The 17,115-nt window shown below is 42.9% G+C and overlaps 2 protein-coding genes across 3 annotated transcripts in view; one reads left to right on the forward strand and one right to left on the reverse strand.

Annotated features, from left to right (window-relative positions):
* Nucleotides 1–3,734, forward strand: part of lamp1a (lysosomal associated membrane protein 1a) — a 9,587-nt gene extending 5,853 nt beyond the window's left edge. The window contains exons 5-9 of the mRNA XM_083662431.1: nt 1–62; nt 564–689; nt 1,001–1,067; nt 1,149–1,316; nt 1,465–3,734. The exon at nt 1–62 is cut by the window's left edge and continues 144 nt beyond it. Coding sequence (XP_083518557.1) covers nt 1–62; nt 564–689; nt 1,001–1,067; nt 1,149–1,316; nt 1,465–1,604 — 563 coding nt within the window. The 3' untranslated portion in view covers nt 1,605–3,734. The remainder of the gene's footprint in view (nt 63–563; nt 690–1,000; nt 1,068–1,148; nt 1,317–1,464) is intronic.
* A 240-nt stretch (nt 3,735–3,974) lies between these two features.
* LOC310799636 (growth hormone-regulated TBC protein 1-A-like) lies at nt 3,975–14,392 on the reverse strand. 2 transcript variants are annotated; one of them, XM_083662226.1, is made up of 9 exons: nt 14,117–14,392; nt 13,796–13,973; nt 11,199–11,350; nt 10,954–11,112; nt 9,547–9,671; nt 8,160–8,256; nt 6,278–6,450; nt 4,952–5,137; nt 3,975–4,828 (listed from the first exon to the last, which is right to left on the reverse strand). In XM_083662226.1, exons 2-9 carry the CDS (start codon nt 13,867–13,869, stop codon nt 4,736–4,738), a joined length of 1,059 nt encoding a protein of 352 aa, XP_083518352.1. In that variant the 5' UTR covers nt 13,870–13,973; nt 14,117–14,392; the 3' UTR covers nt 3,975–4,735. The 2 variants fall into 2 exon arrangements, with proteins under 2 accessions (XP_083518352.1, XP_083518353.1); XM_083662227.1 differs by having other exon boundaries at nt 14,113–14,392.
* Nucleotides 14,393–17,115: the final 2,723 nt, after the last annotated feature.

Below are 17,115 nucleotides of genomic sequence, written 5' to 3' on the forward strand. Positions count from 1 at the left end.
GTCTCCTGGCACAAATGGGACTGCAGCTCAATGTCTCCCACTTCTCCCCATCTCAAAATAAGGTATTCACGAAACTTTATGATAGATAAATCAGTATTCAGTAGATATTATGTGACAAACTTACTACATACAGTGGATTGTTTGCAGAAGTAGGGACTCGAGTCACAATTTGAATCGCTTTAGGACTCGCTACTTGAGACTTGAACTTGGGTTCTGGTGACTTGGGACTTGGCTTTGACTTGTACTCTAAAGTTTTGACGAAAGATCTTGTGTCAAGTTGATTTGTTCTACCAGCCAATCGTACTTTAATGAATGATTGCATTTTTTGAAGTTTAAAATGATTATAGAAATCAAACCATGATGCACTTACCCAGGTTTTACAAAAGCCCTAGATATTTTTCTTCAAGATATTAATTTGATAAAGGACTCTTGCTTTGTTCTCACTTGACTTGCTGGTCTACATTTAGACTTGAGACTAGACTTGGGGACTCGGGCAGAGTTGACTCGGTCACACCTCTGATTGTTAACTTAACTCAGACTTCTCTTTCTGTCTACTTTGCCAGACTGTCCAAGACGTTGTGAACCTGAATCCCAATCTGACAACCATCTCAGGATCGTGCGAAGCCAGCAGCGCCACCTTGATGTTGACGCAGGAACGAACCACAACGCTCACCTTCGTCTTCACTCTGGTAACCTGTCAAAGAACTTACACATTAAGAAGTCAAGGCTAATAGTGTTCCATTGCAACATCAGCTGAAGGAGACTAAGTGTAATTAACAGTAATGACGCCAGTAAAAAAGTCTTGCCTACAAAGAGCCTCTACCGAAATGGCCTGTGTTTTTCCGGGTCATGGGTGTGTCTCTCTGTCATGGTTCTGTGCCGTTGTCCCACTGGTGCAAGAGTCCAAAATGGCAGCAGAGCTGTTGTCAAAAAAAAGCACCAGTTCCATCTCTTTGGCTTCTATACTCTTTGCTCACCTTGTTGTCGTTCCTGTCTGCAGAACACCACGACCAACAAGTACCACCTGAGCAACATCTCTCTGCTTGCCTCTTGGCCCGACATGACCGGTAAGAACTGTCACAAAGAACCTTTTTTAGTCATAGCTTTGAATGACATCTGTATCATGCCCGATTCATCTCTCTCCACAGCGCCGTTCTCAGCCAGCAACAGCAGCCTGGACTACCTGCGGAGTACGCTGGGACGCTCCTATATGTGCAACGCAGAGCAAACTCTGGTCGTAGTGCCGGCCTTCTCCCTCAACACCTTCAGACTGCACGTGCAGCCCTTTGGTGTCACCACCAACCAGTTTGCTACAGGTAGCTAACCATAGCTATAAGTCACTCTGGCCGCCTGTATCAATGTAGAGCAGGTTATTGAGAAGTTCCTGGATCCAAAATATTTTGAGATGAAACTGACTTTTTCTCCTCTGTTCTGCTTGCCTCCCCTTCACCTCCCCGTCTCCAGCGGAGGAGTGTCAGATGGACCAAGACCAGATGCTCATCCCCATCATAGTGGGCGCAGCGCTGGCCGGCCTGGTGCTCATCGTCCTCATCGCATACCTTATAGGCAGGAAGAGGAGCCACGCTGGATACCAGACCATCTGAATGGACCTCATGTAGCCTCAACCTACCTGACTGACTGACTGGCTGACTGGCTGACTGACTGACTGACTGACTGACTGACTGACTGACTGGCTGGCTGACTGACTGACTGGCTGACTGACTGGCTGACTGACTGACTGACTGACTGGCTGGCTGACTGACTGACTGACTGACTGACTGGGTGGCTGGCTGGCTGACTGACTGGCTGACTGACTGACTGACTGACTGGCTGACTCTGACTGGTGTAGAGATGAATTGTGTGCGTGTGAGAATGAGTAAGTGATGGACTGTGCGGATGCAAGCGGGAGTGAATGAAAGCAATTGTTCTTCTGCAGTGTGCGTTTTTGTGTGCGCGTGTGTTTGCATTGCCTACAAGCAGGGATACTCAACTTACTTTGCCCGGGGGCCACTTTCGTGAAATGATAGAAGGCCAGGGGGGCCAGTTAATAAACAAACAAAATCCATTCTTCTGTAGCGGATTGTAGGTTTTTGGGGTGTCAGCTGGAGTTTAGTCTGACAATGTTGTGCACACCGGATAGTTAGTTAGGTTAAGTTTGTTAGATTAATTACATACATAAGTGCCTGGGGTAGCGAGCAGACGGTGGTATTTGACAATTTAGCTGGAGTTCAGTCAAATTTGATTTCACGTTAGTTTTTATTGTGAATTAGGATTCTAATTCACAATGAAAACTAACGTGAAATTATTAGAAAATGGTCAGGGGGGGGAGCCACTCTGCACCCTGTCGCGGGCCGCATCTGGCCCCCGGGCCGCAAGTTGAGTATCACTGGCCTACAGTATGTGACATCTGAATATATTTTTTTCTCTTTGAATTTGTCCTTGGATGCCTGCTACTCCTACTAACCCCAGCGTCGTCCAACCGAGCAGCCTCTATTGTAGATAGTACACCGTTTGTGTCCTGGGGAAGCCGGGGGGAGAACTAGACCCAACTGCCTCCTGTACTCTGCCCTGTGCTGTTCTTGTTTAAATATCTTCTTCAAATTGGTTTGAATTAGCTTGAATTTGTTTTGTTGTCGTGTATTTGTTTTGTAAATGAACCTTGAATATGACATACAGGCATAGAGGCGGAGCGTTACCATTCCTGGCTGAACGGTCATTTCTTTTTTTTTTTAGAAATCAATATATGGATCAGATCAAACTGGGTTCCAATAATCAACCCTGTCCAGCCAAAAAAATATTGTCCTTTCCATTATACATTATTGTGCCACTGCAGTCAGATGAGCTGTAAGACAAAAAGATTACTGCTCTGTGGTTTGCGGTAAACAATGACATGAAAGGAAGGAAGTCTTTGCAAGTTCAAAGCTTGATTTTGCAAGGTCGTTATTTTTTTATTCAATTTTTAAAAGCACCAATGAATATCTCTCACCCGCAATGTGCTCACTCTGTTTCTTTATTTTTAATTCTTAGTCGTGACCATGAGATTACAAGGTCCAATTACTCAATGAAAAGGGAAACCTCTGAATGTCTACCATCTCTCGTCACGTTCCTCTGCAGTGGAAAACCATAAGATGCCACGGAGGCACGGTTTGTTTAAAGTAGTGGAGCAGGGTTTTCAGAGAGGCCATTTACACCTGGCGTTAACATGCGTTTTCTGCCATCAGATTGCAATCTGATGGCAGAAATGGGTGTCCTCTCAATCCGCATACAGTTGCTGTATCCAGATTGAGAGGACACATTGCATTTACACTTGTGTTCAATGTGTACAGTACACAATGCATCCCTGACCACCTCCGGAGGTGTTTTGGCCGATCAGATTGCAATCCATCTTCAATGTGTCTTGGGGGCGTTTACACCTGTACAAGTGGTCAAGCACAATCTGATTGCAATCTGATGGCAGAAAACGCATGTTAATGCCAGGTGTAAATGGCCTCACAGAATCAGAAGGTGATTAAAACATGCGGGTTGCTGCTTTGTGTCAAAAATTGTTTGAACAGGAGAAGTGGACAGGTGCAGGGCCTAGTCTTAATCTTCTTCAGAGGCTGTGTGAATCCCCCCCCCCCCCATAGAAATGTTAATATGACGTGTAGTGATTTGAGCTTTTATTTTTATAGGAAATGCTTTGATCTCGTTTTCTATTACACATCCTACTTAAGTCAATAAAAAAAACTCTTAAAAGTCTAGTATTGGTTTTACAGTATTTCTTGCAATAGTACTCTATAAAAATGATTCCTTTCACAGAACACACACAGCTGGGATTGCTATCACCACCAAGGTTATTTTTGTCCCATGCAACAAAAATTGATATCAGCGCTGCTGCAATACTTTCAAGAAAACCAAACACAGAAGAAAGAGATCACGCCACTGTTGGAAAAAGAGAGCAGCCATTTTAATTGTGCTTGAATCACTTCACCATAGTGCACTTAACGGACACTTGAGATCAGGACCTACAGCGCCTCCCCAGGCCAGACTGAAGAGCCAACCACACTGCAAGCTCAAACAGCCCAACAATTTTTTGAAATGTTTGAAGGAATAAGTTAAACTATAATCCATATTTGAATACAACAGCAAGTACAACATATAGTGCCCGTTATGCCCTCCCCAATTTACACATGATAAGAATTTGTTATTATTCTTCATAATAATTCCCCATGAGATGATGACGTGAAATACAGCAGGTAGGTTCTTCTCAGTTTCCAGTGTGCAACACAGATAGCCTACAATTTATCCAAAACGGGGCATAAGCTGCCAAGCTTGATCTCTCCTAGGACTAAAGTGCATATTTGAAACACTTTCACAGAAAAAATATGTTTTCATTTAAGACAAACCACATGGTCAAAAATGCAAGTTTCAAAGGGAATCTTCAGCTCATGTAGACAACGTTGCCGAGTGTATACAAATATATAGGCATATATATTTACACTTAGGCTGTACAATTGGCTCCACCACGTATGTTTAAGATGCACTAACTAAATGCAGCAATCACTCCGACAATAAAGTCAGTTATAAACAACCTCGACACTCTTTAAAAAAACAGTGACAATGAGGTGTTGGGGTGGTCATCCCAAAAGTCAATCATCTTCCTCGCCCTCCCGAGCTCATTGGGGACAGCAAGTGAAGGAAGATGGCGCTGGAGTATTATGGGATACAGCACTGGAATGTGTAGTCAATCACTGGGTCAGGACTCCTCTGCCATGATGCGGGCACGACACGATGCCCGGAGCTTAGTTACGGTCGCCATGGGCAGACTTCTGGGTTCAGCGAAGATTTTCTAGTAAACGCACACAAAAAACAGACCGATTATAGAATTGAAAACAGCAAATAACCAGGGAAAACTCTTACTCTCACTGACGCTGCGTCTCAACTAGATACGAAGGAAAACTTTTTCTTTTACCTGCATGAAAGCGTGACACTCTTCGACAAATGGTCCATGTGTGATCTGCTTGAAGTTCTGGCAGACGTCCGGCAGCGACTGGGCCTGCTGGATCAGAGCCTGGTTGTGATGGATCAGTGTCAGAGCGACGCGGAAGAGGATTTTAGAGCCCTCGTAGAAGAGGCAATCCCAGATCCGCAGAACTGTCTGTGGGAGAGGAGAGGAGGTGGTGAGCAGAATCAGATGGACCTGTACGGTGCCGAGCTAAGCTGCAGAGAGGCAAAGTGAACGTCACTTCCTGCTTCAGCACTGTACGAGAGATTTTCTTCCGCAATTTATTTTCCCATAGACATTTCGTAAAATGCTCAAAAACGTTTTGGTCCCAGTGAAATGTTATGCGATCTCTCCTCTTTCTAAATATATCTGAACCGTTTGGTTTGAACAAGTAAAACTCTTTTTATAAGGATTTTACGAAATGTCTATGGGAAAATAAATGGCGGATGAAAATCTCTGGTACAGTGTTGAAGCAGCTAAGTGACGTAAACTCTCTGCCACATTTCAAAAACGTTTATCCTCCCCCGTTTATAATTGTCTTGACCATCAAAATTGCACTTGTGAAATGAAATGAATGACTATGCCTACAACACAGCACAGCGAATCCCACACTAGCTGTTGTAAACAGTAGCATCCATGGTGGTACGCTAGTTTAGATGTAAAGCACCTCCTGGATCCTGGAAGTACCGTAACTCACTCACATACTCAACTCGTCTCCATCCATTCTATCTTGCCCCTAGTGGCCATTAGGAAGCATGACACACAGGATGCTGAGAATCACTCTTTGAAACTTCAATAGACCCTTTTCGCAGCAGCCATTTTGAGTCCCGAGGCAGGGTACACACGGGTGTATAACCAATAACACGAATGATGGTTTCCAACTTCCATTCCATTTAGTGTGTTCCAATGCCTGGGCCCTCAATGTTATTGGTTACACCTGTGTTTACCCTGCCTTGAGACACAAAATGTTTGCTGTGAAAACGGTCTTTACTTCTGCACTGTGCGTGTCTCTGTTTGCACATCTATCTGTTTTGTAGATAGTTCTGAAGAAGGAAGCCATGATGGCATCAGAACCTGTCTCTGACGAGCTGCCTCTTTGCCACACAGCATGTTGCAAGGCTTTCCAGGGGTGCGAGATGCAAGTGATTGTGACATTTAGGTGACAACATCTTGGGGCTATTTGAGTAAGTAAGACTGACTCATGCGCACACACACACACACACACACACACACACACACACACACACACAAACACACACACACACACACATTTGCACACACACTCGCCCTCACCTCTGTTGGCAAGATGTCTATGTAGAGGCAGATGAACCATCGGGAGACCACCAGGGTCCACATGACGTTGTGCTCCACCATGGTCTCCCACACCCTGGGGACCTTAACCTTCACCAGCTCCCCCAACACCTCCTGGTCCATCTTCAGGCCCAGCATGGCTGGAGCGTAGTAGTCTGGTGAGCGGACACATTCATGTCAGTAATACAGTTCTCTGATTTAACTGTGAGTTGATGTACACAAATCCTGCACATTTGAGGTGGGGGGAGGAGAAATCCGGTAGAAACATGTGACTGAATACTGTGGGTATAGAGAGGCAAAGTGACCGCCTACTTCCTGCTTCAACACTGTACCAGAGATTTTCATCCGCCATTTATTTTCCCCATAGACATTTAATAAAATGCTTATAAAAAGAGTTTTACTTGTTCAAACCAAACGGTTCAGATATATTTAGAAACAGGAGAGACCACATAACATTTCACTCGGACCAAAACGTAACACAATTGCGGATTTAAAGAAAATATGTTTTTTTTTAGGTTTTGGTCCGAGTGAAATGTTCTATGGTCTCTCCCGATTCTAAATATAGCTGAACCGTTTGGTTTGACCAAGTAAAAGTATTTTTTATAAGCATTTTATGACATTTCTATGAGAAAATAAAGGGTGGGTAAAAATCTCTGGTACAGTGCTGAAGCAGGAAGTGGGCGGTCACTTTGCCTCTCTATTGTTCCTTCTAAATGTCAGGTGGTTCTCCATCATGTTCACCTGTTTGGTTGAAGCACCGTTAACAGACTTGATTGAATGTGTGTGTGTGTGTGTGTGTGTGTGTGTGTGTGTGTGTGTGTGTGTGTGTGTGTGTGTGTGTGCGTGTGCGTGTGTGAGTGACAAGAGACAAACGTAGCTCTTAGGCTACAGACAGATAAAGACCATGTGACCTCCAGGGTTATTCTTAGCACGGAGCACAGCAGACAGCCGGAACACACACACACACACACACACACACACACTGTCTCCATAGTGAGTGAGTGCTTCACGTGATGCTTTAGTGATGTTTTAGTGTGTGTGAACAGTGGGCCTTCTGATGACGCTTTTAATCCCCCCCTCCTAAAACACACACACACTCACTCACACTCACACTCACACACACACACACACACACACACACACACACACAGCAAGTCTACACACGCAGCGTGACATGGGCTTCCCCATAACTACAACACAATGGGATGCAGCACTACAAAAATAGTACAAAAATATCAAACTGTGTTAGATATAAGATCATACAAATAAAGATAATACACAGGGCTTATATTACACCCTGTACATTAAAGAAAATCGATCATACATGATCTAAACTGTGCTGGCATGGATGTGGAGTAGAGGGGACGCTCATGCACTTGTTGTGGAACTGCCCTCTTGTCAAACAATACTGGTCCGACATTACTGTAATCTTGTCTGGTCTCCTTGGCTTTGATATTAAACCTTGTCCTGTAACCTGCATATTGGGGGTAAAACTGTCTATTGAGCAACCAAAAATGGTCCATGATGTTATAACATCGGCCTTCCCTGCAGCTAAACGGATCATTCTAATGAATTGGAAACAACGGAAGCCAAACTGTTTCAATATGGAGACCTGGCGTAAAGACTTCATGGACTTGTTGTCAATGGAACAGGCAGCTCTACTCCTCCAAGAAGACAGGACTCAGGATCTTTATGGACCCTGGAGCTTTGTCACAATCCTCACTGGAATTTCTTAAACAGACTTTGAATTGCTAAATCTTTGTTTATATTCTGTACACCCCTCCCCCCTTTTCTATCCTCTTTGTCGTGTCCTGTTTGTATTATGGGGGGGGGGGGGGGGGGGTCTACACATGCATACACACACCTGGTAATATCCTGCCCAGTAGCACATCCATCAGCCAGAAGGATTTCTCCTCATCTTTAGTGACGAGAAGTAGATAACCAGCGACGAAGTTCATCCCCTGAACAAGAGAGAGACGTTCAGGTTACAACACACAGCAGCAGGTCACTTCTATAGAGCTGAGCAGTCACGTGACAGCTCTTTGCACAAAAAACAAAAAATAACAACGGGCCGGGGGTGATCAAAAATTATATTTTCCCCCTGTTTTTATTTTTTGTTCCTGCTCCAACTGAAATGTTTTATGGTCACTCACGATTCAGTAGATCACGGGTTGGCTTGGTTCCGGCCTTAAAACTCGTTATATACAGATTTTTCAAAATTGTCTATGGAGAACATGAATGGGAAACTCACTTCCGGGGCAAGAGATGTCACGTGACTGTTCAGCTCTATAAAGACATTTGGGTTACAAACACAAGCAGCAGGTCACTTCTATAAAGAGGAGAGTGAATTAGGCAGACGCAGAAAATACACAGCTCGTCATTTATTTCCCTCTGCGGATCAGGAGAGAACAAAACCTACAAACGTCTATTCAAGCTGAAATAGGCTACATGAGTATGAATGGAGCCTAGATTTGTATGAGAGCTGAAACCATCAGATACAGACAGGCCTGTTTGAATAGCTAACCAACTAGCCTCTGCTGTGGTGCACCAAATCGGCCTTTCAAATGCTAATGAATGAATCTATCTTGTACTAATGATTTTTTCCCCCCAATGATTCAGACAGACATAGGCTTTTCATAAGGACATGCACTGAACCCACCAGCACAGCACGTGGCTTTGCTTCATAAGCCATTCAAACTATAACTATTCCCTTTTAGGATTTGTGCGACATATAGAGAGGCAAAGTGACCGCCTACTTCCTGCTTCAGCACTGTACCAGAGATTTTCTTCCGCAATTTATTTTCCCATAGACATTTCGTAAAATGCTTATAAAAACGGTTTTACTTGGTCAAACCAAATGGTTCAGATATATTTAGAATCGGGAGAGACCATGGAACATTTTACTTGGACCAAAACTTAAAAAACATCGAAAAAATATGTTCTTTAAACCCGCATTTCTTTTTACATTTTGGTCAGAGTGAAATGTTATGTGGTCTCTTCTATTTCTAAATATATCTGAACCATTTGGTTTGAACAAAAACTATTTTTACAAGCATTTTACTAAATGTCTATGGGAAAATAAATGGCGGATGAAAATCTCTGATCTGTATCAGAGATTGCTGCTGAAGCAGGAAGTGACGTTCCACTTTGGCTCTCTATTCATGTAAACAAGTCTGGGGCCTGGGCTCGACTATCCAAAGATATTGGACAAATTCCATTTTTGGGGTGGATCGCCACTAGTCCAGCATTACCTGGCAGTAGCCCACAGCTGGATTGTGGTGACCATAAGCGAGCAGCACATTGTGCAGAGCTTTCTGCAGACATGGGCTGGACGTCTTGCGGAAATGGACGTTGTCTGGAAATGTTCTGTTCAAGTCTGAGAGAGAGAGAGAGACCACACAGATCATACATACACATCAATTATTATATTCTGATGTTCCTCACTCACAGCACAACTTCTGTTCATGGAAAAGCAATGCTAGATGATTGTGTTCACTAACTTTACTGTGTCCATACATCAAATGTAGATGTGCAGACTGCTGTGGAACAAGATCTGGCGTCGCAGATTAAAATGCCGTGCTGCAACTGGGCCGCAACAAATCCAGTGAGGGTGAGCGAGTCGAGCACACCGTTATCTGGATCTGTATCCGTACTCGGGAGGGCGCGTGGACTTAAATCGAAAATGGGCGGGGTTTAGACCGAAAGTGGGCGTGGCGCAGGTTTTTGTTTGTTTGTTTTTACAACCCATTTACAGAAGAGCCTCAGAATTCAGCCGGGATTTCCTCTATAGACGGTTTTAACTTGACAACAAAAACATTCTAAATTGAACCCCCGCTCACTTCCTGTTGCAGTGTTTGCTATGGACATAAAAGAAAAAAAAAACATTCAAGTGCAGGACTGACCATTCCGTGAAAACCGTCTATACAGCTGAGCATTGAAAACAAAAGTAACGATGTCAAGTGAATATTTCTGCAGTTTGCCGAATGCTGAGAAAAAGGAAGTGCTGTGGGGTTGCGCTCTGGTGAAAACCGTCTATATAGTAGCTAGTTTAGGCGTTACTCAAGCCCACATCAGCAGTAGGGGTGTCAAAAATAATCGATTATAAGATGCATCGCGATGCGGACGTGCACGATTCTGCATCGATTCACAAATGTCAAAAATCGATTATTAAAATAATAATAATAATCAAATAAAATATAATGGAAGTACATGCAGTTGTTTATTTTAATTATGGATCATAATACAATGCAATTCCAAATGCACTTTTATTTTAAAAGTAGCCACACAGTGAGAAAAAAGAAAGTGAGAAAAAATAAATCATGTATTGGGGGAAAAAAGTGATGCATCGATTTAAGATGCATCGAGATGCATCGATAATCGTAATCGAATCGAATTGTAGCCCTCTAAATCGTAATCGAATCGTGAGGCCAGTGAAGATTCACAGCCCTAATCAGCAGGGCGGCTGCTAGTTGACACAGGGGTTTGAACCCAGCAGGTCCAGATGAACGACAGTCTCCCTTACGATGCCACCTTGCAGTTCATGTGTTGAGCTCTTTGCGAATACAAAATTAACACTAAAAGGTAATGTCGGGTGTAAAGGAGCCTGGAGGCCAGAGTGAGCGGATGTGTCAAAGAGAGGGACTGTTTCACAGCCTGACCTGTGCAGATAGTTTCCACCAGTTTGGGGTCGTGCTGTGCCCGCAGCAGGGACTGGTAGTAGCCTTGGTTCTTCTCCAGCTGCTCTTGGGCCCCGCTGGCTGCCATCCAGACCAGCGCACGGTGCTCGTTGGGAACCCCCTTGCGTACGTAACGCTTCACTGAAGGAAAGGTACGACATTTCCATTTAGTACAAAGTCTGATTGTGTGCGAGAGGAGAGTTGGTGTGTTTGCTTGTCACACTCACGTTTCACATTCTTCTCCACCTTGCCTTTCCCCTTCAGTAGTTTGGACCACCTGATGGATCGTCTGGTGAGCACAGCTAGATACTCTGACATCAGCTCCTCATAGAACTCATAATCAAAGTCCTCTGAGCGCTCAAAGCCGTATGGATCCACACTACACCAAGAAGCACAAAGTCTCAGGTATATTAAAATGACTTAAAGTGTATACATATATGTCACTAACTGCTCGAGTGACATCACTGATGACATCACAACTGCTCAAGTGACATCACTGATGACATCACTATTGCTCAAGTGACATCACTGATGACATCACTTCTGTCACAAATCGTGACTGACACCACCACAGACAGAGCCCAGACTCTGGAGAATCTTTCCCCCCTAAATTGGCATGTTTTTCAGTCACATCATAATCATTCTGGATAATGGTAAGGCCCATTTGGTCACTTTTAGAGAGGCTTTGGGTAACTAAGAGATTAGAAAAAAGAGAAAAAAATATTTCTAAAATACAACAAAGTTGTTTTTATGAGTAATTTATGTGATACTGTTGACACACACAATTTATTTTATTATATACCTAAAGCCATTTGGTTACCAGGTAAAGCTTTTCAGAAATGCGCCTAGGTATTACCCTACAAAAAACACTGCCAAATACTATTGTCTTTGTATTTTTTCATCTCCTTTGAGTTGGGATGTGGTAAGGCCTGTGGCTCCATTGGGTTTCTAGTCAGAAATACAACAACCACACGTAACTGTTTACACTCTAAAAGCGTTTTATATTTTAGGCGAGAATAAACCACTGTGTTTGAGCTGGTGTTGCTCAGGGTCAGTAACACACACAGCCATTCAGGAATGACCAACCTTTTGTCTGTGGTCATAGGGGTTCAGAAACCGTAAGCATTTTAGTTTGGGTATGTCGTTTTCAGCATTTTCTTCGGAAATAGGTGATTGTATGAAAAAGAGGTACCGGTATTTCAAATCCAAAATCAGTCACCTGTTACGGTTCAACAGAGTTTAGGCCTTGTCATGAACACTTACTGAGCGCTTTTGATCAGGCATACCTAGACTGGACCAAACCATTACAGCACAAAAGAAAGGTATGTTCTTTTAGTGCCATGTTTCATAGCCTTTATCTCCACATTGTGTACATCTAACATCTGACTCCAGATTAAAAAGTTGTGGGAGTAGGTGGCTGAAACCAACGCCGTAAAGATGCTTATGTAACACTATAATCTTGTTGCCGCGGCGCTTACCCTGAAAGAACTGCTTGAAGAAGGAATGCACCTTACATACCAGCAGTGTGTGGTAGCTGCTGTAATCATAGATTGTTTTAGACATGTCCAAGCACAACAGCCTTACAAGCACCTTACACACAGCCATGAACTTGGCTTGTATGGATGTGCAAATACTGTATGAAAATAAAGGTATAGTTTGCATTGTAAATGTTATGTTCCCAAGCAGAGAATGCCCTTGTTTTGCCAAAACAAAAGCAAAGGTACACACAATATCCATGTGAATGTTTGAATTTCAGGTGTTGGGTTGCATTATCACATTTATTGTTCTTTCTTCTTTTAACAATGTACTGGCCCTTCTCATACTGCAAAAAAAAAGTTTTTGTATATACTGAACATGTGCAGAGAGAAATGCAGTGCAGTCTGTGCCGAGATTTCAAAAATATCTCAAATGCATTATGGATAGTTCAATGCATTATTTCTACATGTAGCCTATAGGTGTTTTGCACTTGTCAAGTGTCAAATACATGAATAGGATATAGTCTACGTCTAGCTATATGTTGTGAACCGCTCATGGGAATAAAATGTTAGCCTTCACAATATACCGGTAGGCCATTTCAAATCATTTTTTTTTTTTTTTTTTTTTTTTTTTTTTTTACTTTTAATGAAAACTAAACTAACGTAAACATCTACATCTGTGTTCATACACCCACGTGAACACAAACAGGCAATAATATAGAAAATAGCTCTGGGGTAAGTCATAATAAACCTGTTTATTCCAGTAACCAAGCTATAAAATGCCAGCGTTGGGAGGGAATATTGTGAGTTGTTACTCTTTCCCTGAGTAGCAGCAGCAGCAGCCAAAAAAGTATCTGATAGTGGTTGAAACTTGAAACAATTAACTTATCCAGACATCCCCATCGTCCAGAGCTCTTTGACCCAGGCACACACTGAACTAGAAAATAGACTACTAGAATCTAGAACTAGAAATGGAAGGTTGAAGTAGGCTACTACGCCATTATTTCCCACGGATTGGATTTTATGGAGCACACTGATAAGAGGAACTTTGGACACAGCAGGAAAATTGTCACGATTTCGTTATGAAGAATTATGGTGTAACCATGCCGCCAATTTTGGGGGTGTCACGGAAAGTAACTAACTTAACAAAGTAACGCTAAATGAAGACCTTGTAGGCTACTAATAATAGGCTACCTTTTTTATGATTTAGCGAATAGTGTTAGTTAGCCTCCTATATACCTTTTCGAGAAGGAGCTCCCAACACTAAAGCTATTGCGTTTGAAAGTTACACAGAGCCAACATAACATTAGGCTAAGTTAAAAGTTAACAGAGTGTAACTGTTAGCCTACCTGTCCACTCTGTCTTTTGCTCCAGAGTCGGGGGAGCGGGTCCCGTTCGTCGCTGTGTTCCTCTTGTGCTCCATATCGTCTTCTTCTCCAGACGGTTAATGTCTCGGAGATCTCGTGCTACGATCTCACTGGACAGCCACCTTGCAGCTTTTCTTCAAGAAGACACAATCTTGCGGTGCTAAAATGTAACAAGAAGACATTCTCAAAGTAACGTAACTGGTTAAGTTGCTGCACTAAACTTTGCTCTCCATATGGAGAACATAGTGCGCACCCGGCTAAACGGGACAAGCCGCTGCTTTTACTCGAGTCGGACTTACTTACATGCTGCACTGGAAAGCCATCGTCGTTTTCTTGTTGTCCCCCAAATCAAGCCGTTGTTCTACAGCAGTTTGGCTCTTTTAATCGATCGATCGACAGATGCAGAACCGTGTGGAGTGTGCGGTGGATTTGTCCTGATTGAATACCATCCACATGCACCTGTCGCTAGCGCCCCGCCTTATAGCTGTAGTACAATAACGCATTTGACTGAGTATCATCAACAACACCCAGAATACATCGGCTGAACCATAATTTCACATGAATTATCATAAATCTCTCTCTGGCACTCTTCACCTCCTGCTGCTCCTGGACTCTGGAGTCCGAGTGTCCGTCCGACTCTCTTGCAGACCCGTGTCGGACCCGGTCGGACCCCGTGACGTCTTCCCGGGACATGCGTCAATCAAGCTTATGCTGCCTTCACGTGCCTCTCGTAAGCTCCCACTTCAGCGCTCTTATTAATGATAACACAGTCGACCAGCTAAAGCAGTTTCTGCTAGCTGTGGTTTTGTTTTAGACATAAAGCGGCACATACAGGTACATTGTGTTACAGTGATAGAATGAAGAGGAGAAAATATGAATCAGACATACTAACGGTTATAAGTACTTTAATAGCCACAATTGTTGTATCATAGACCAAGTTTACTTCCCCAGTAGTTGCGCTCAACATTATCCGACATCACTTGAAGGCAGCAAAAAAAAAAAAAGTATGTAGCCACTCCTTCTCTAGCCACGTAGGCGTAACCATGAACAACACAGATCATCAACCTCAACCAAGTGGCATATTCTCCTCACTCATGTCTGCACAGTAACATGGCTCCAGATGCAAGGAGGAACAGACAAGCAAATCTGAATTAGCTGACTGCAAATGTCAGCATTAAGCAATAAGCAGGCAGTTTCATCAGCACACTTCAGCAAAATGAGGGTTGCAGGTTGTGGTCCCAACACCACCTCTGCCCCCCACCACCCTCCTTTTTTTGCAAGTGAGGTGATGCAGTAAACGCATGCAATCTCTTGAGCAATGGAAAAAGTCATGGTCCGTTTTTTCCATGGTACACTGGTATAAGTATGTGTAAGCTACATAAATGACATTAGATTTTAATGTTTTGCAGTGCATGTAGGCATCCTGAACAGGAAACACACACAAAACGGGGGTGAAATCCCCTTACTTTAGTGAAGTATTTTGCTGGAATGCATGCAGGCAAATCTACCAACCACTTGGTGGTGCTAATTTTGGACCCTGCCTGCCAGGCACAGCAGAGCAGCAAACATTAATCCTATTATGCATTATGCGTCCTGATGAGACTGAAGTCTTTCCCACGGTGTAGCCGAGAGCATCACGCAGGATTGAGATGGCTGATATGGGCTAAATAAATACCACATTCAGTGACGTACACTGATCATGCTGTAGTGCAGTCTTCAGTTCATATTGTGTCATGTGAGTGTTTGTTCTCACCCAGCCTGTAGGGTCATAACACTAGTCACGCTTGCCAAGGTTAACACAGGAAGGAAGGAGCCATTTCAAAACCTTGTTGCAAGACGAAAGGACACTGTTGCCTGTGCCCTGTGAATGAAGGTGCATCAATTGGTCTCAAACCAAGTTGGCCCATATTTTTTCTTGCATTTCAACTTACAGAAATGTTATAGCTATTTTGATATGGGGTACTATAACTGAACCTTGATAAGCACTTTCTCAGCCAGTTTAAAGGTTAGCCATTAAAATATCTTCTAGTATAGCAGTGAATGCTGACATAATAAAGTCTCTTTATGAAGTAATATACAAGTACATTTCTCTGATCTATGAAAGGCGGTAACCCTTTATTTTACAGGTACCCTAGTTACATATTAACTATTTGTAATTACACATGAACACCAAATGTAATTACACAGTAATTATCAATAGTTATAAATGACATTCATATGTAGTTATATTGTAACGGACCTGTAAAGTGGAGTGAGTCTGTTCAACTGTAATTCATATGTAGTTACATGTTACCGGACCTGTAAAGTGGAGTGAGTCTATTCAACTGTAGTTCATATGTAGTTACATGGTACCGGACCTGTAAAGTGGAGTGAGTCTATTCAACTGTAGTTCATATGTAGTTACATGGTACCAGACCTGTAAAGTGGAGTGAGTCTGTTCAACTGTAGTTCATATGTAGTTACATGGTACCGGACCTGTAAAGTGGAGTGAGTCTATTCAACTGTAGTTCATATGTAGTTACATGGTACCAGACCTGTAAAGTGGAGTGAGTCTATTCAACTGTAGTTCATATGTAGTTACATGGTACCGGACCTGTAAAGTGGAGTGAGTCTATTCAACTGTAGTTCATATGTAGTTACATGGTACCAGACCTGTAAAGTGGAGTGAGTCTGTTCAACTGTAGTTCATATGTAGTTACATGGTACCGGACCTGTAAAGTGGAGTGAGTCTATTCAACTGTAGTTCATATGTAGTTACATGGTACCGGACCTGTAAAGTGGAGTGAGTCTATTCAACTGTAGTTCATATGTAGTTACATGGTACCGGACCTGTAAAGTGGAGTGAGTCTATTCAACTGTAGTTCATATGTAGTTACATGGTACCAGACCTGTAAAGTGGAGTGAGTCTGTTCAACTGTAGTTCATATGTAGTTACATGGCGGACCTGTAAAGTGGAGTGAGTCTGTTCAACTGTAGTTCATGTAGTTATATGGTACCGGACCTGTAAAGTGGAGTGAGTCTGTTCAACTGTAGTTCATGTAGTTATATGGTACCGGACCTGTAAAGTGGAGTGAGTCTGTTCAACTGTAGTTCATGTAGTTATATGGTACCGGACCTGTAAAGTGGAGTGAGTCTGTTCAACTGTAGTTCATGTAGTTACATGGTACCGGACCTGTAAAGTGGAGTGAGTCTGTTCAACTGTAGTTCATATGTAGTTACATGGTACCGGACCTGTAAATTGGAGTGAGTCTGTTTAACTGTAGTTCATATGTATTTACATGGTACCGTACCTGTAAAGTGGA

Source organism: Poromitra crassiceps (genome assembly GCF_964638095.1).
Source record: "Poromitra crassiceps genome assembly, chromosome: 28".
Taxonomy (NCBI): domain Eukaryota; kingdom Metazoa; phylum Chordata; class Actinopteri; order Beryciformes; family Melamphaidae; genus Poromitra; species Poromitra crassiceps.

Coding starts and splice junctions, on each gene's coding strand:
- LOC310799636 (XM_083662226.1), bottom strand. CDS start 13,869: ATGGAGCACAAGAGGAACACAGCGACGAACGGGACCCGCTCCCCCGAC. Junction 9,672..10,953: donor GGTGGAAACTATCTGCACAG/GTCAGGCTGTGA, acceptor TCTCTCTCTCAG/ACTTGAACAGAACATTTCCA. Junction 6,451..8,159: donor ACTGGGCAGGATATTACCAG/GTGTGTGTATGC, acceptor TCCGCTCACCAG/ACTACTACGCTCCAGCCATG.